This window comes from Python bivittatus, unplaced genomic scaffold, assembly GCF_059951505.1.
Source record: "Python bivittatus isolate LINGU-HERP-01145 unplaced genomic scaffold, Pbiv_v1 ctg000480_np1212, whole genome shotgun sequence".
Lineage (NCBI taxonomy): Eukaryota > Metazoa > Chordata > Lepidosauria > Squamata > Pythonidae > Python > Python bivittatus.
In genome coordinates this window covers 78,357,729-78,374,364 of record NW_028277075.1, presented here as the reverse complement: position 1 = coordinate 78,374,364, position 16,636 = coordinate 78,357,729, and the positions used below count along the sequence as shown (strand labels likewise).

General features: G+C 36.8%; 1 protein-coding gene across 2 annotated transcripts in view; it reads left to right on the top strand.

The window, feature by feature from the left end:
- The window catches only part of XRCC5 (X-ray repair cross complementing 5), a 58,312-nt gene that overhangs the window by 18,440 nt on the left and 23,236 nt on the right, over window positions 1-16,636 (top strand). For both annotated transcript variants that reach the window (XM_007420159.3, XM_088146397.1), the window contains exons 10-16: window positions 2,270-2,332; window positions 3,091-3,228; window positions 4,862-4,952; window positions 7,059-7,192; window positions 9,289-9,485; window positions 11,100-11,193; window positions 12,906-12,975. In XM_007420159.3, coding sequence (XP_007420221.1) covers window positions 2,270-2,332; window positions 3,091-3,228; window positions 4,862-4,952; window positions 7,059-7,192; window positions 9,289-9,485; window positions 11,100-11,193; window positions 12,906-12,975 — 787 coding nt within the window. The remainder of the gene's footprint in view (window positions 1-2,269; window positions 2,333-3,090; window positions 3,229-4,861; window positions 4,953-7,058; window positions 7,193-9,288; window positions 9,486-11,099; window positions 11,194-12,905; window positions 12,976-16,636) is intronic.

The window sequence follows — 16,636 nt, the reverse complement described above, 5'->3', positions numbered from 1 at the left end:
TATTGAATTCATAAACCAGCTTTCTGCAGTTTTTGCCAACAAGGGATTTCATGTGGCTGGGTTTTTTTTTGTTTTTTTTTACTGTTTCTATTATTTCTGAGGACTTGCACACAAGTGCTACAACTGTTGCCCTGGCCAGTGAACACTCACAGGATCATATCAGTTCCTGTGACTGTTTGTGCAATGTACCATGTCACTCTTGGTTTGGAGTGTATGAGTGTCAGTTTACCTGATTCATTCTGACTTTGACGGCACTGGGTGTTGTTGTTAAGTATGAGCCAATCAAAACTGCATGTTCTCCTTAACTGTTTGCCAGCTACTTCTGGGGGCTGCCACAAGGTCAAAATCAGACTCCCTGATTACTTACTGCTCATACTTTCATTCCCTTTTAGCACTAGTTTAGGACTGATGTAGTAGAACCATTTACTCTAAAAGAGATTTGTTTAAACCAGAAACCAGGACACTTAATGCTGAAGCATACGTTAGTTTATTGACAGCGCTGAAGACAAAGAGAGACCCAGAATAGACATGTGATTGGATATAGGAGCCAGGTATTTCATTGGATAACTCATCATGTGCTTAGTGAGGTCAGTGAGCCTATTAGGGTGTAGCTCTGATGTAGCAGGACAGAACTTCGAAGAGAATAGGGGATTTTGAAAGAACAAAGTAGTTCTAAACCTGATACCATATACCAAGCCTGTGCCTGGTTTTCCTTGTGAAGACGTATTTGGGCTAAGGGCTTTTAACTTGACCCTCAAAATTCTCCTTCACTGAGCTTACTCATGTGTGATGTTTCTGTCTTGTTTTACCCTGCGCCCCACTCCATGCCTTCTACCTCCCACGCAGGCTATTTTGGAACACAGGTTTAGGCTGTTTCAGAAGAGCGGTAGACTCATGTTCAGAAATAGCCTGAGAGCTAACAGGCATGGAACACCATCAGAAGAGCTCCCTCCCACCATCTGTACTGCCTCATGTGTGGTCCTCATTTAATGACAGCAACTGGGACTGCTGGAATTGCCATTGCTAAGTAGTGCATTCACATGGTTTTTGCAACTTATGACCATGTTGCTAAACGACAGAGTTTTTGATCCCAATTCATGATAACAGTGCGACCATTCACAATTACAGTGGTGATGAAAAAGTAACTTTACGACCAGTCCTTGCATTTATGTCCTTTGTAGGTCTGTAAAGCAGAGAAAAGCTGAAGTAAGATATAAGCACAGTCATGGTTTCGCTTAGCAACTGCTTCGCTTTACAACCAATATTGCCAGTCCCAATGGTCGCTAAACAAAGACTACCGGTATTTAAGCAAACCTCATGGAGTGATGGCTAAAACAGAAGCATTAGATTTTGTATAGAGAATGAAATAAGGCTATTCGATGTACATTAGCAAGTTAATCTCCTTTGATCATTTATCTCTTCATACATCTATTTGCTGCATTTATATACTGCTTTTTTGCCAAAGTACTAGTCATTGGACAGTTTTGTCTGAGGGGAAAAAAAGGCTGTATTAAGATATTAGATGCTACCTGAAACTTGGAAATAACATTTCAAGTTTGAGAGACATTGGGAAAGGCAGACTGTTTCCATAATAATAAAATCATGCTTAATTATTATTTCAGCATCTGATGTCAGGGTTGGATAACTTTTTTCTGCCAAAGAAATAATTCTGTGACAATCTTCCTCCCCACCCCCACCCCTAATATATAAAATACTGAGAAATTGCTTCTGAATAATAACTTGGGTTTTTGAAACTTGGCAATTCCATTCATAGTAGAAGCTTTACAAGATTTATAGCATGGGTGAGGAAATTTCTTCTAGGGGGAGGTCATACTTTTAAAAACAGCATAGTTAAAGGATATCCCCAGAATAGGTAGGGCCAAAATTGGTCCATTTTGGAAGGTTCAGAATGGGAAAAATCAACTTGTTTCATATTGTTTTGTTTCATTTCAGAAATGAATTAAAAGGGGAAACAGGGTTCTCAGCTGAACATCTTGGATTCACCCATTCTGGGGACTCTGGGGATTGCAAAATAGGTTCTGAGGGTGACCCATCTTTGGTTTACAGTTAGCAGTTCTGTCTGTTTATCTATCATCTATCTGTCTGTCCCAGCTATTGTCATGCCAGCTGCTTAAAAAGACTATGTATAGGAATATAATGCACTGTTCCATTTGATCAAATGCTTCAAATGCTGAATTGAACTTTTTAAAACTTGAACTGTTACCTTAAGGAGCACAGAATCATAGCTAACTTTCTGGGAACATTCTAGATCCAGAGATACCGATATATGGGGAACCAAGTCCTGAAAGTCTTTGCAGCAAAGGATGATGAGGTGAGATGAACCAACCTAAATGCTGGATAAATTATTCATTTATCATTCATTGTTTGGCTTATTGAACAAAAGCTGAGTTAATGTTTTCCCTTTAGTTTTGCAAAATGAAAGATAGCTCAGTTACTATAATGAGATAATGAGAACAGCATGGACTTGAAAAACAACCCAAATCCAAACCAAGAGCTAATAACAAAAAAAAAATAATGAGTATTTATTGGGAGTGTGTGTGTTAGAGAGAAAGAAGATATATGTTATCTAGAGGAGAGATGCATTTTAGATATCTGTATTGCATAGTTCTGCCCAAATGAGTATTTGTTCGTAAGAGATTAGTCTCTTTGGGAAAACGTTATAAATAGTGTGAATAGATGGTGACCACATGGGACTGAAATTGTCCTTTATTCAGGGTTTTTTGTGGCTCTTTTTGTTGCTTTAACTTTTCAGCCAAAGCAACTTTGGGAAGATAATTCTCACTTTGTGTCTGTGTGTGCACTTAACGCTATATAGTGCCCCCCTTCTTTTGAAAGATAGTATAGTATGCTCTAAAGATAGTATCTTACTGAAATCTCTCTTGATTTTGTGACCTGACTGTGCCATATAATGGTTTCCTGTGCTTTTGAAGAGGTAAAGGTGAGCTTCAAGTCAGAAGTTAGACTTTCGTTCTAAGTAATAATGTGTCTTCATCTCTTTGATTCTTTGTTAATGTTCCAGTTGCTAGGTTTTAATGATGCTAAGATATAACTATGTGGGTCTTTTGACAGGCTGCTGCAGTTGCTCTTTCTGCCCTGATTAATGCTTTAAATGAGTTGGACATGGTGGCTATAGTACGGTATGTTTATGATCGGAGATCGCAGCCACAAGTTGGAGCAGCCTTTCCGCTAATTAAGAATGAATATGAGGTAACGTTGATGACTGAAGGGTATAGGAATATAATTCATAGCAATAATGTTTATGAAGATACAGTTCATAAAATCTATTCAATCGCCTATCTTTAGAGCAGAGCAAAGTAGCACAAAATAGCATGAATTGCAGAAAGAATGGAAAATGTCAGTTTAATATTTTCAGAAGATTTTAGATCTCACTTTGGTCTAATAGTTAAGGGTTTACATTTTGAATCTGGATCAATTTTCACAGCATTTTTAAAAAACCTTTATGCAGTTGCTTTGTCACTGAAATAAATTCTGCATCACTCTGAGGCTTGTATTACACATAACATTCATCATTAAAGAATAATGTAGTTCATTTTTGTTAGGATTTTTTTTTCATTTTCTTAGTACAATATGTGAACCCCACCCCTTATGGCTTGACATTATGTATGAATCAGGCCATTATGACTCATTCAGCAAACCATTTTTATATCGTATTATAGTACTGTGCACTGGGTAAGTCCAGCAAAAATATTTGTATGGCTGTGTCATCTCTGCAGCACTTTCATTTAACAATGGGGGATATACTAAGAGTTGGATTGGGTAGACTGGAAGTGCATAACATTATCTATCTACCTACCTACCTACCTACCTACCTACCTACCTACCTATGGTTCAAGACCAGACATAAAAGTAAAGTACAACAAATACAGTGAATAAAATAAATAAAATAAAACAACACCCCAAACAGTTAATAATGTGAAGGAGGCACCAGGTGGTTTCTAAAAGCCATGGCTTTCCACAAGAATTTTGCAGCCTTCTTAAAGGTTTCTGAGAAGAGATCACACAAAAGGAGAGCACTGATCTTCTAATCACAGGAGCAATTAAAATTATTGGGGCTATGAGTTTCGATTGTCATTGGGTATATACAGTAACGGGCATTTTAATAGCACATGTAATGCAGATTCAACTCCATGTCTGAGTGCAGGCAAGTGCAGCTTTTGCATGGAAGGTTAGTCTGTCTGCCAGTTGTCATCCGAATGGGTAGTGCCCCAATTTGTGCTAGAGTAAAAAGTCTCTAGGGGCAATCCAAGGGGCAGGGGCAATTATGTCCTAGGAAAGGTAAGAAACACTGCTTCTGTCAGTATAAATATCTAAGCCTTGCTTCAGCTAGAGTAAAATTATTCAAGGTGGCCACTAATGTCAAGTTCTTTTGATGCATAATATTAGATACGAAAATAAATGGTTTAACATTGTATGAAGTATTGAATACAGGAACAAAAATCTCTACACGTTGAGGGAAACTGGTACTGGTTATAGTCTTCAAAGAAAGACAGCATACATTAGGATGATGATGATGATGATGATGATGATGATGATGATGATGATGATGATATTTTGATCCTGCCTTTTTTATATATAAGTCAAGGTGGCAAATGTAGCTAATGCTCCTGACTCCTATTTTTCTCACAACAACAACCTGTGAGGTGGGCTGGGCTGAAAAAGAGAGTGACAGGCCAAAGTCACCCAGCCTGTCTTCCTATACTATGTTGCATGTTTAATTAAATAATAATTTGATTTCTATTGTTTATTTTTTTCAAAAAATCCACAACATACTTTTCATTCCAACTGCATTTTCTTGCCATTTTCTTCCGTTTCGTTCTAGTGTTTGGCATATGTGCAGCTACCTTATATGGAAGATTTGAGGCACTACATGTTTTCCTCTTTAAAAAATAATAAAAAGTACACCCCAACAGGTGAGCTTGTGCTTTGAATCACATGCTTAACAGCACAATCCTATTCTTGTCTACTCAGAAGTAATTTCCATCCAAATAAACCCTGCCTACCCCAAAGTACACAGGATTGTTGCATAATACTGTCTGTAATGTGTGGATCCTTTATGCAGGTGTTTCTCAACCTCTTCAACTTTAAGACAGGTGGACTTCAACTCCCAGAATTCCTCAGCCAGCATGCTGGCCGAGGAATTCTGGGAGTTGAAGTCCATCCATTTTAAAGTTGAGGAAGTTGAGAAACACTCCTTTATAATGTCAGAAATCATGACCTCTCAATATACATTCAGATGTTTAGATTATTTTCCAGAAATTTTTGTTTGGTTTTAAGCTTTCCATCCTCCCCAGTCTTTTCACTCAATTCAATGAATATTGTACCTACTTTGGCTGGGGTGAAAGGAAGCATTGGCACAGATCTTGAAAATGCCTGAGGATAATCAGAGTAGTTCACCATATCCCTTAGTTGCTATGAAAATGGAACCAGCAAATCTAGCAAGGGGAGGGCACAGAACGTATTGTGCAACAGTCTGCTCTTGATTTCTTTCATCTGATTGAAAGAGTCCTTTGTTGTATTTGTACAACAAATGATGGGCTTGTGACACAGTGCATAGTCTAATATGCTTTTTCCCTGTGAATGGCTTGCCTGCCTCCATCGTCCTAGATGGCACAGAACTTGTTACATTTCCTGTCACATTAAGACTGGTTTTGGGGGGGGGGGGTGTTGTGTGTGAGGGAGCAAGAGAGAGAGAGAGAGAGTTATTAGGAGCACAAGGCATTGAGTCATCTAGTTATCAATCCAACCTTTCCTTTATAGTTGGGTCCTTTCTATCATTTCAAAGGTTTAAATCATTTAAAAATGTTGCTGATATGCTCTACGTGGAAATGCACTTAGAGTTCATGAATGTTCTGTTATGATCAGCAGTTTGAGAGTGAGAATGAACTAAACTATTTTTTAAAGAGGATGAAAAAGAAGATTGTTCCTTATCCTAAATGTAGTGGTTGTAAACTGCAATCCTAAAGTAAAATAATGTTAAAAATATATTTAGGAGTAAAAGTTGTCAGATGAAAGGCAAGCAGGCATCTTTACTTAATGAGAGAAATGTGAAAGCTGTGACCAGAAGAACAAAGATAAGCTTCTGAAGATGCTTGACATTAAAAGAATTTTTCTATTTGTACTTAAAAACAACATATAGTGAGATACACATGCCAGAAAAATAGGATGAAACTAAGCAGGAAATGTGACATCTTTCAATATTTCTACAGAGAATCCTAAGAAAATTGAGCTTCATAAGCTAAACAGGGGTGGTGCCAGGAATATCTAGAAATTGCCTGTCAATTATGGTCATTGTATATAGCTTCTCTTTTCATACATTCAATACTGCCTATTTATTACCTGTAATAGGGTTGACTGTACTAGAACTGGGGAGACAGAGGTTCAAGTCTCCACTCAGTGGTAGAAATTGGATGAATTATAAATCAATCACTCATTCTCAGCCCACCAAACTCGGTAGGATTTTTGTTATGGAGATAAAAATTGAGAACCAAATGCTGTGTATGCAGATAGCACATTACTAGTCTGAACTTGTTGGGACTAGGGGGAGGTGGAGGTGGCAATTAGGTGCTATTTGTACTTTGGGAGAGTTTTCTCCCTTCCCCAAAGAAAGAAAATACCTGATATTTCATGATAGCTTTCCTAACCAGGGCCCCCCTCTAGATAAACTTTCTGGAGTTTATCTCCCAGAATTCTCCATCCAGCTTGGCCATTGCTGAACATTCTTGAACTCCACGCATCTGGAGGGTATTCAGGTTGGAGAACACTGAGTCAAAGTACCACTCTTTAGGCAGGCCTTTAGATGCTAATGATTTTCATGTATGTTCTTTGCATTTTTAATGCTTTGTTTTTCTCTTGTATCTTTATCATTCCTACTTTGGTTGTGTCTGTGCTATGAACTGCCTCGAATGTTAAATTTGAACAGAGAGACAGCATATAAATTGAGTAAATAAATATATAAAATGGCAGGAAAATCTGTTGCATTATATTAAATATTTTCCTATCTATATTTGATAATCCAGAGGATCAGCTGTGTGCAGTTGACTGCCTGATTGAATCTATGTCTTTGGTTTTTGAAGAGGAGAGTGAAGGGACCGTTAAAGATATATTTAAAACCAGCAAATTCCCAAACCCTCTGTTTCAAAGGTTATACCAGGTAAGTTGACAATCTATTCCGTTTTCTAAAACCTTTTCTCATATCAACCGGATGTGTTATCTGGCCAATTTGATTCAGCTTGTGTGAACTGGTTATTGATTTTCCCCCCTTTGTAACTTGGCAGTGCTCTACTGGGGCCAGCAGCTGCCCAACCACCACACTACACTGTGTGAGTTACCCACCATATTGTCTTCCTCACATGACCTGGGCCAACCTCGCTCAAGAGAAACGATGCAGACCCCTACAGTTCACTCATTTTCTGGGCTCCCCCTTTTGGGTTTGTGAGCTGCTTACTATGCTGAAGAACCAGGTTCAATCAACAGAAAGAAAACATTTGTCCAGTAGAACAAAAGAGTGACTTGAACTCAGTGGCTGGAAAGATTGTTAGACAACTCTCTGAATAAGGGCGGGTAAAGAAAGTACATTGGTACAAAAGTCAGGTTGGGGAATTCCTTTCTGGGATTCCTCCCCGCCTCCATCTGCTATGAGGGTGGGCTTAGCATCGTGTTTGAATCAAGTAATAGCGCAACACATTAAACTTTGTGAGTTTTAATTTATGTTTACTGAAGGACAAAATTTCTTGGGTTGCACAACACATTGTATGATAAGCAGACCACACAGGCTGGGTTTTCACAACTCACTAAGCTATTAAAAAAAACAACACCTAATCAAGGTTAAAACTGATGCAGTTCATTAGTCTGATTATTAATGAGAGGAATACACCCAGTGGGGTCAGTGGCAAAGGTAAGGCTTTCTGTTTAAAATTGTAGGAATAAATAAGAAGCATGACAACAACAATGCTAATATCAGCAAAGGAATAAAAATAAATAAGAACATGATTAATATCCTCAACACTAAACCCATCAACCCCCTCTGAACACCTTAGCATATATCAAATACCCAGGTTAATCTCTAATCCAAAATAAAAATAAAAAAGGGGAGGGACCCACTACTTCATTGGAACTGGCTCCTACCCAGTTTAGATTAACAACCCTGTTCACAGCAGTATAAACTATAATGGGATGAAACAAGTTCCTCTATGTCAGAATGTATGTTCATTATTGCAGTGAAAAGCGCTTATGTTTTATCGAATTTATAGTAATTTCTTTGATTGTTGTGAGCCACTCAGAGTCACTGAGAGTTGGGTGGCATACAGGTTTAATAAATTACTATTATTATAATTTCAATCAGTTTACCCTAGATTCTTTGTAGTTTGCAAATTAGCAATGTGGATTGAGGACAGAGTGCTGTATTTGTGTATTTTCTTGCATCAGGAAACAAATATTATACAGTTCACATAAGTTATGTAGCATTTCCTCCTCCAATGCTTAATCCATTGAGTTCTGAGTAGAATAGCCTATACATATCACTTCATTATTTACTCCATCTCACAGGAAAATAGGAAGGATACATAGAAGAATTCAACATTTCAGTACTGCAAGGACTGGATGACTTCATACAAGTTATCATAGAGAAGTTGGGGGCTTCACGGGTGAATCTAAATTTGAGAGGCTTTAATCATTCACTTTTGCCTGATCAGGAAATACATGACAGACCAAAATTCTAATATTCCAATATTTTCATTCCGATTGCATTTGAGTTTCTGTCTAATGTTTTAATATTGATTCCATAAAAGTTTAGGTAAAAGAAATGCTTTAAGTCCCCTCTTGAACTTTAACAAGGAATGGGAAGTTCACCCTTCAATGGCAAGTTGTTCCATAGTTTTATTCATTTACAGGGCTAGATTATCAGGCAGCTATACAGGTTTCTACACAATTTTGAGAAATCTAATGTGGACTTATCAATGAGAGTTTGATTGTTGACATGCTAACAATAGTGACCATGAATGTTTGCAGTATTTTAAATATTTCGTCACAAACCATCTCATATAATACCGTCTAGTTTCAGAATGTAGTCAAGTTCATAACTGTACTTGTCCTTCACAGCAAATCTCATTCTGTGTTCATGAAAAAGTATCTTCCATCATAATAAGAAAAGTGCAGAATATACCTTTGACTGACTGACTGATTGATTGATTGATTGATCCATTGATTTACTGATTTGACATTGCTTCTTCCCTTGTGATCTTCCATTAGTGCCTGCAACATAAAGCTTTTCATCCTGATGCACCTCTGCCCCCCATTGAAAAACACCTCTTAGACATGTTGGAGGCTCCTCGGGAAGTGACGGAAAAATGCCAGGCTCCCCTACAGAAAGTAAAAGCCCTTTTCCCCTTGAAGGAAGAAGGCAAAATGAAAGAGCAGAAGACAGCTCAGCTCATCTTCAAAGACAAGTGAGTCAGCAGCAGTGCTGCAAAAATGATTCTTTAGTTGTTTATAATCTTTCACCTCCTCTGGCACTTCTTTCGGTTGAGGGCACAGCATTGCCTCTTGGATGGCTGGGCTGGCCACAAGTGTTTTTTCAATAACACTGTGTGGAAAGAAGCTCTTAATGTTCTAATTGTGTGCAAAACTAGTTTCTGTCTTTTGCGTCCTCAAAGACTTAATGTCAGCTACAGGTCTTTAATGCAACAATAGCAAGTGGCAGCACCTGGTTGAACAGGGCTGGACCTGGGTAGGACTTGGATGAGAGACCACCATGGGATTCTAGGCCAGTAGGTAGTAGTCTGGAATGTGAAAAAAACAAAATCCCAGAAAGTTTTGGCATGGCAAATCCTATATTTGTCCCACAAATGTGCCTTTTATTTCTCTGAAGGAGGTCTGGAAGCCTATAGATCTCCAGCAATGGTCAAGCATCACTGGAATTTGCCAGTGGCATTATGGGGTACAGGTTTTCCCACAAACAATAACACCTTAAATAAACATCTTAAGTTTCTTTTAGGCTTAATGTGCTTTTTTGAAAATCCACCTATCTGCTTAAATATAGGATGGAAATGTTCGGACCCTAGCTATAGGAAGGATACTCATCCCTGCTCTAAAAAGATCCAGATGCTAATATTGTAAGGAGCAGTGATTAAACTTTCCTTCAGAGCTGAATTGGGCTTGCACTTTTTAATAAGCTTATGCCGTAGTTTTCCATAGAGTACTTCAAGGGTTTAGCCCAGTTCCACAAGAATAATGAAGGATCAACACATTCTGGAGACAAAGAATTTTTTTTCCTCACAGGAAAGGAAAATCTGGCATGAAAAGGAGGTCTTCCATCTCCATATCCTGTACTAGAAAAAATATGGGACCAGGCCACAAGCAGGCCCTTTGTTGCCATAGTAATATGTGTACATAACGTTCGTTCCTTCTGTCTAATAGAGAGAAGGTACAGATAATGGCATTAAAATTGCATCTTGCTAAACCCCAAGGCTTGTTTTTAGGAAGCAGATTTGGATGTTCTTGAAGGTCATCCAGCGCAAGAGCATATTTAATTGGGAGTTTTCTTGTAAGAACTGACAGCTGCAAACTGATGTTTAACAAGCTCTTAGTTATGCTAATCTAAGAGATGGTTTAGAAGACATACAGGGTTTCTGTGTACAGAAGTGCTTAGTAGCTATCACTTTGAAGATGGGAACTAGCAAATTACATTAGAAGGGTAAATAGATTTTTTTCCTTAAATATAAAATTTCCATTATTGCTAATGTCAATTTAAACATTAAAAAATAATCTGATGTGAATGCAAAGTACCATTAAAGTATTCACATATATACCCATGTCAAGAAGAGGACATATTAGCAAAATACAGAGACAATATTTTATTTTCAGGTACTCAGGAAAAGCAATCTGTAGCCAATGTTGTAGTTCAAGTGGGCATCTCATCATTCAGGCATCAGATTTGATTCCTTCTTTTTCTGAATAAGCTCCCTCCTGATTGAAACAAGGTGTTCTCACAGTAGATGTGTTTCCTACATAATTTACTCTAAAAAGAACTTCTTCAGATTGATGGCCTTATCTCCTTCCAGTAATGAAGATGGGCCCAATGCTAAGAAGGCAAAAACAGAAGATGACGAAGCCAACTTTAGGATCGCAAGCCTCTCTGAAGGCAGTGTGACCAAAGTAAGTATTCTTGGCAAAGACTCTGTCATAGAAGAGGTTAGATTGGCTACTTTACTGGTGTCTCTTCTTGATGAGGCAAGCAAATACCAAGAACTGGTTGATAGGCAGTCTCTCATATATTTCTAAGGCCATATCCAGTGGCCTCTTTGGTCATTTTTTCCATACAGTCATCCAGTGTAATGATTGAAAAGGTGCTGTAGATTATTAGCCCTCAACTGGGTACGGTGAAGAGCATGTGAATGGTCTCCACATGATGTACCTTGGGAACACACTTTAGATCTCAGATGCGATAACTTTAGTGATTAATGAAGCATGCAAACTACATCCTACTCTACCAAACTATGGTCTTTTCCCAAATGTAAGTTCTCTTTAAAAAAAATTTTAAGCGGTGTATTTACAAGAACATAAAAGTAGTTCCTTAAATAACTCAGCCTTCTGTGGATTTAGGGCCATCAGTTATATGCTTCCTCAGCAGAAAGTTCCGTGTAGAGTTGAGACTGTGGCAAATGCTGTTCAATATAAGGAAATACAAACATGATGCATGTTGTCTCTGAAGACCCAATTTCACATACATGTTAATGGCTACAGGTATTGATGATTCTGTATTACATCCTGACTCACTGTATTTAAGCAACTGCCTTAAATACTTGAAGAAACTGTTGCTCTTCATGTTTGTGAGCTTCCTGATGTGTCTGCTTGGCCCCTGTAAGAGACACAGTGCTGGGCTAGATGGGCCATTGGCCATTCTTAAATCCTGATGGTGTGATGATCTGTCTGTCTGTTGCATTTATCCAAGTTAGAAGGCATCGTTTCATGAGACTATCGTCTGTACTAATATGTGCTTTTATGTTCGTTTGTTTTTTTGGTGCCTTCAAGTCAGTCTTGACTCCCAGCGACTGCCTGGACAAGTTCCTGCAGTTTTCTTGGCAAATTTATTTGGAAGTGGTTTGTCATTGCCTGCTTCCAGGGCCGAGAGAGAACGACTGGCCAAAAGTCGCTATTTTGCTCTCTATTAAAAAACAGACAAACAATTGTTTCCCATATCAGAATATTTTAATTAGTCCTCATTCTTGTTTAAAATTAGCCATTACTTCTAATTGCTGGAAACTAATATTTTTTTTGTTTTGAATGCTTCCTATGTGTTATCTTATAGGATGTATTGCTTACGCTATCAATTCTATCTATGCATACAGTGAAATACATTATTTCCCCTGACCTCTTAATTCCTGTAGGAGCTATCTATGACTTAAGTCTTTTCTTTGCATGTTATAGTTTACATTTTGGAATTTCTAGGTTTAAAATATCCCTAGAAAGCCGCATGGATCTTTGCTATTCTTATATTAGATGGCTATTCTATATCCACTTGGCTGATATATTTGACTTGCAAGTAAATGTAAGTCAGACTGAATAAGTAGCTTGTACTTTGGGGAGAGTTGCATATATGAAAGCAACATGAACTTTTCTTATTGTAACTTTTAGAGAATATGACAATTCAGGTTAGGGCATCATATTATCTCTTAGGTTCATCTTACAGAGCTGTTCCTTTCAAATCCTGTTTTGACCAAGACATTTCACTTTATGAGTGTCTAAAGACCTCTTTGATTTAGCTAGAAAGGAGAAAGAACAGATTAAGCTTTGTCTTTCATTAAAATTGGGTAGAAGGATATGAAAGCTGGGGCTGAGGATGTAACTCTTACTGAAGTATCTTGTAGGTTGGAAGTGTCAATCCAGCAGAAAACTTCAGAGTACTGGTGAGGAAGAAGAATGCTGACTTCAAGGAAGGTAAATAGAAGTTCATTTATTTGATTGAAAAACATTGACAATACTCCTGGGATCCAGGTGTCCTGACTCCAAAATTGCCTTTTTTAAACTAATCAATCAGGCTTCACTTAAGACCATGCGAATTGTGTTAAATGATACTGAGGTTTAATGGAGAAATATTTCTAAGTCCAGACTGAGTCATGCTGGTATGTTCTAACTGAGTTCCTCAGTGTTAACTATTCTTAATTGATTCCCTTATTTTTCTTATCATCAGGAAGAAATGAGGAGGTATTGGAAAAAAGTATTGGAAGTATTGGAAAAAGTGTAACTCTTAAGTATAATAAACTTATGTTACCTATTTAGCAATATCCATTTAGAATTTAATCCTACTTTTAGTAGGATTTGCCTATAGCAAGTTTGTATAGGACTACAATTCTAAATTTCTACTTTTATATTAACCATGCTTTTCTATATACTCTACATTTTCTCTGCTATGGTCTTATAGAGATGTAATAGTATTATACATTATAAAACTTTTTAATACCCTTAGATAAAAATTATGTGCTTAGTAGAGGAAGATAGTATACAATTTACCATTTCCTATACATTCTTATACACTGCTTTCAGTATATGGTAAATGTGACAGATATGAAATGGCAAGGAAGCACAGAAGAATGAGACTTGTTTCACATTTTAATGAGGGTAAATTTTTACAAAACCTTAAAAAAGAAAATCTAAACAAAACTAAAAATTCAAGGAAAAAAACCCCACAACTAAATTAAATCTCATTCTAAGTATATAAAAAAGACCTCTTAAAGAAGGGAAAACAATGAAATATACCAGGCTATTAAAATTATATAACTGTCTTCAGTTTAATATTATGATTCAATTTTTTAAAACAAGAATTAAACTGAAATCATAAGGAATCGTATTGTCTTGCATTTCGTTTAGTACAAAGCCAATCCAAATGTTAGGAGCTATGATAATATTTTTTGCAGCAGTCCAAGCTCGATATATCCAAAGTTCTTCATAGATCAAAAGATTCTAGATTTTTGGAATATAGTTTAACAAACATGAACACTTTTTAATGTTTAACTGTCTTCCAAGAACTTGGTCCACCATAGCAATAATATCTAACAGATAAGAAGTTACAAGTGGGCATGCTCATAACATATACATAAAAGCTCCTTCAAATATTACATTGTCAGCATCAAAAAGATGAGCACAAACCATTTTTAAACATTCTTTGAGAGATTCAGTAGATCCTCAAGAAAGTTTTTGGTGAAAAAAAATGAGTTTTTAGGTCATGAGAAACATGCTTACTATTCCTTAAAACCTGAAGATATTGATTGGATAATATAAGATACTCCAACTCTCTATTCCAAATTCCTTGCATAGTATTCAAAACTTATTTTTGTTTTTCTAAAAATGTTTGGTAATAATAAATTATTGGTTTAGTTTCAGTAAAGGCCTATTGTAACATACTCAGAAAACAAGGTATATAGCAAATGTTTTCACCATGTGTATTGCTATTCAGCATTTCTAGGTAAATTATATTACTTTTATAACATCTAAAATGTGACTTAATAGTTGATTAAGAATAATGATTGCATTATGCAGACTTCTTTTAAAAAAAGATATTACCAGCCAACTGTAAATAAGAATTGCTCCAAAGTGTTGCTTTCTCATGAGACAAAAACTCACATTTAAATTTGCTGCCTAAGAAGGCTCAAGGATGTGAAACAAACTTCAATGCTAGAAAAGTAACCAAACTCCTATTGTAATTCAAACCAACAACTTGCCAAAATTACAAGGGTATTAAATAATAACTGTCAAGCTGAGCCCACAACATTATATAGTCAGTATTGTGTCCATTCTGATGCAAGATTGAGGCTAACAGATAAGCTCAATGGTATTGTTTAAAATTAGAAAAGTAAAAATAATACTTTTATAATGAGATTAATTTATGACTGTTCGGTTTTCTGTGTATACAAAAGCGATGGCAGACTCTTCTAAGCTTTTTTTTCAATTTGTCTCTTCATCTGACCCACGAGAGTACGTAAATATGGTATGCTGCTGGAACTACTGCTATTTTAATCAAATCAAGCAGCAGAAATGTGGTTGATTCAAACATAGGGTTTAGTATGCACATACACAAAAGCTTGGCTAATGAAATAAATAGAGCATTAGGATGATTAGATCTCCAAGACAAGGGCATTTTTAACATGCATTTATTAAAGTAAACTCAATAATGGGGAACTGCTCAGCTGTCTTGGAAGCATTTGATGGCTGTGCTTGAATGCCGTAGATACCTAACACCAATTTACTAACAATCTACAGAATGGTTTGTAATTACAAGGAAGCTTCTGTCAGTTGTGCTCACCTTCTCATTAAGAAAAAGATATTGGTGATATTCTTCATGGCTCCTATTCAGTATATGAGAATTTTACTTTATAAACAGAGAAACGTAGCTTCAAATAAAATTAACTAAATACATTATGTTAACTTCCTGTGAAAACTTAATGTGTTTTCATTATTATCTTAATTTAAGATGGATTTAATCCTGTTAGTTTTCTTCTGATTTATGCCTTCCCGTTTTATTTTATTTATTTATTTATCAAATTTGTCACCGCCCATCTCGTTAAAAAACGACTCTGGGTGGTTTACAGAGAAGATAAAATCAATTAAAAATACAATATAAAAATAGCCCTGATTAAATAATAAATAAATATATTCTGAGAATTTATGCTTTTCTGTTTTATGTGGAAAGAATCTAAAAAGAGTGGAGACACACACACACACACACACACACACTTACTTACTTACTTACTTATTTATTTATTTATGGCTGAAATCTCCCTTGCAGATAACTTGGGAATACTTTTTATTCTGTAATGTATTTCTGGTGTGATTCTCTTCTGCTTTCCCTCTTGTGCACCAGCTTAAGTATGGCCCATTGTAAACTTTTGAGAGACTTTGGCAGTTTATACGTATCCGGTTCCAAAATTCGCCATGGATTTCCTAGGTCCTGACTCTCTGAGATGGCCCTGAAGGGTAGTGGTGTTGGGTGGGCTGGTTACACCTAAGGGCAGAGAGTGTTTGTATGGCCCTACAACTGTATATTTGCGATACAGAAAGAAAACGGGATAAAGGTCAGGCAACAACTGCATTTCTAACTTGCAAAATGTAGAAAGCAGTAAAAAAGAGGGTAGGAAAAAATCAAAATCATAGCCTCAGACACAAAACTGAAACCTGAAGTGGGAAGAGGAAATATTACACATTGCCCAGGTTTGTACAAGACTTTGAACCATAAATTAACCACAGTGTCCACACTTACCCTGGCTGTATTCTAACCTGTCTTGGGGTGGAGTGGGTAGCAGGTCCTGCATGTTTGACTGTCTTTTAATGGTTGCTTTTCTTCTAGTGTTTGTTTTTTCTTTTAAAAAAATTGTATTGTATGATTGCGTCATAGAGTTGGGCACCTTATACAGTTCTAAAATAAATAAAGCAGTCATGCGGTAGCCTAGCATGTACATTGTCGTTAAAATGCCATCAGATACAGTCAGATGCCAGGTTGAAAATAGTATGTTTCATAGCTTTAAAAGCCATGAAAATAGGTCAGGTGGAACAGAACAAATTGGGGGTAGGTTAAGAAGTAGCAGTAGATTAGCATGATGTAAAA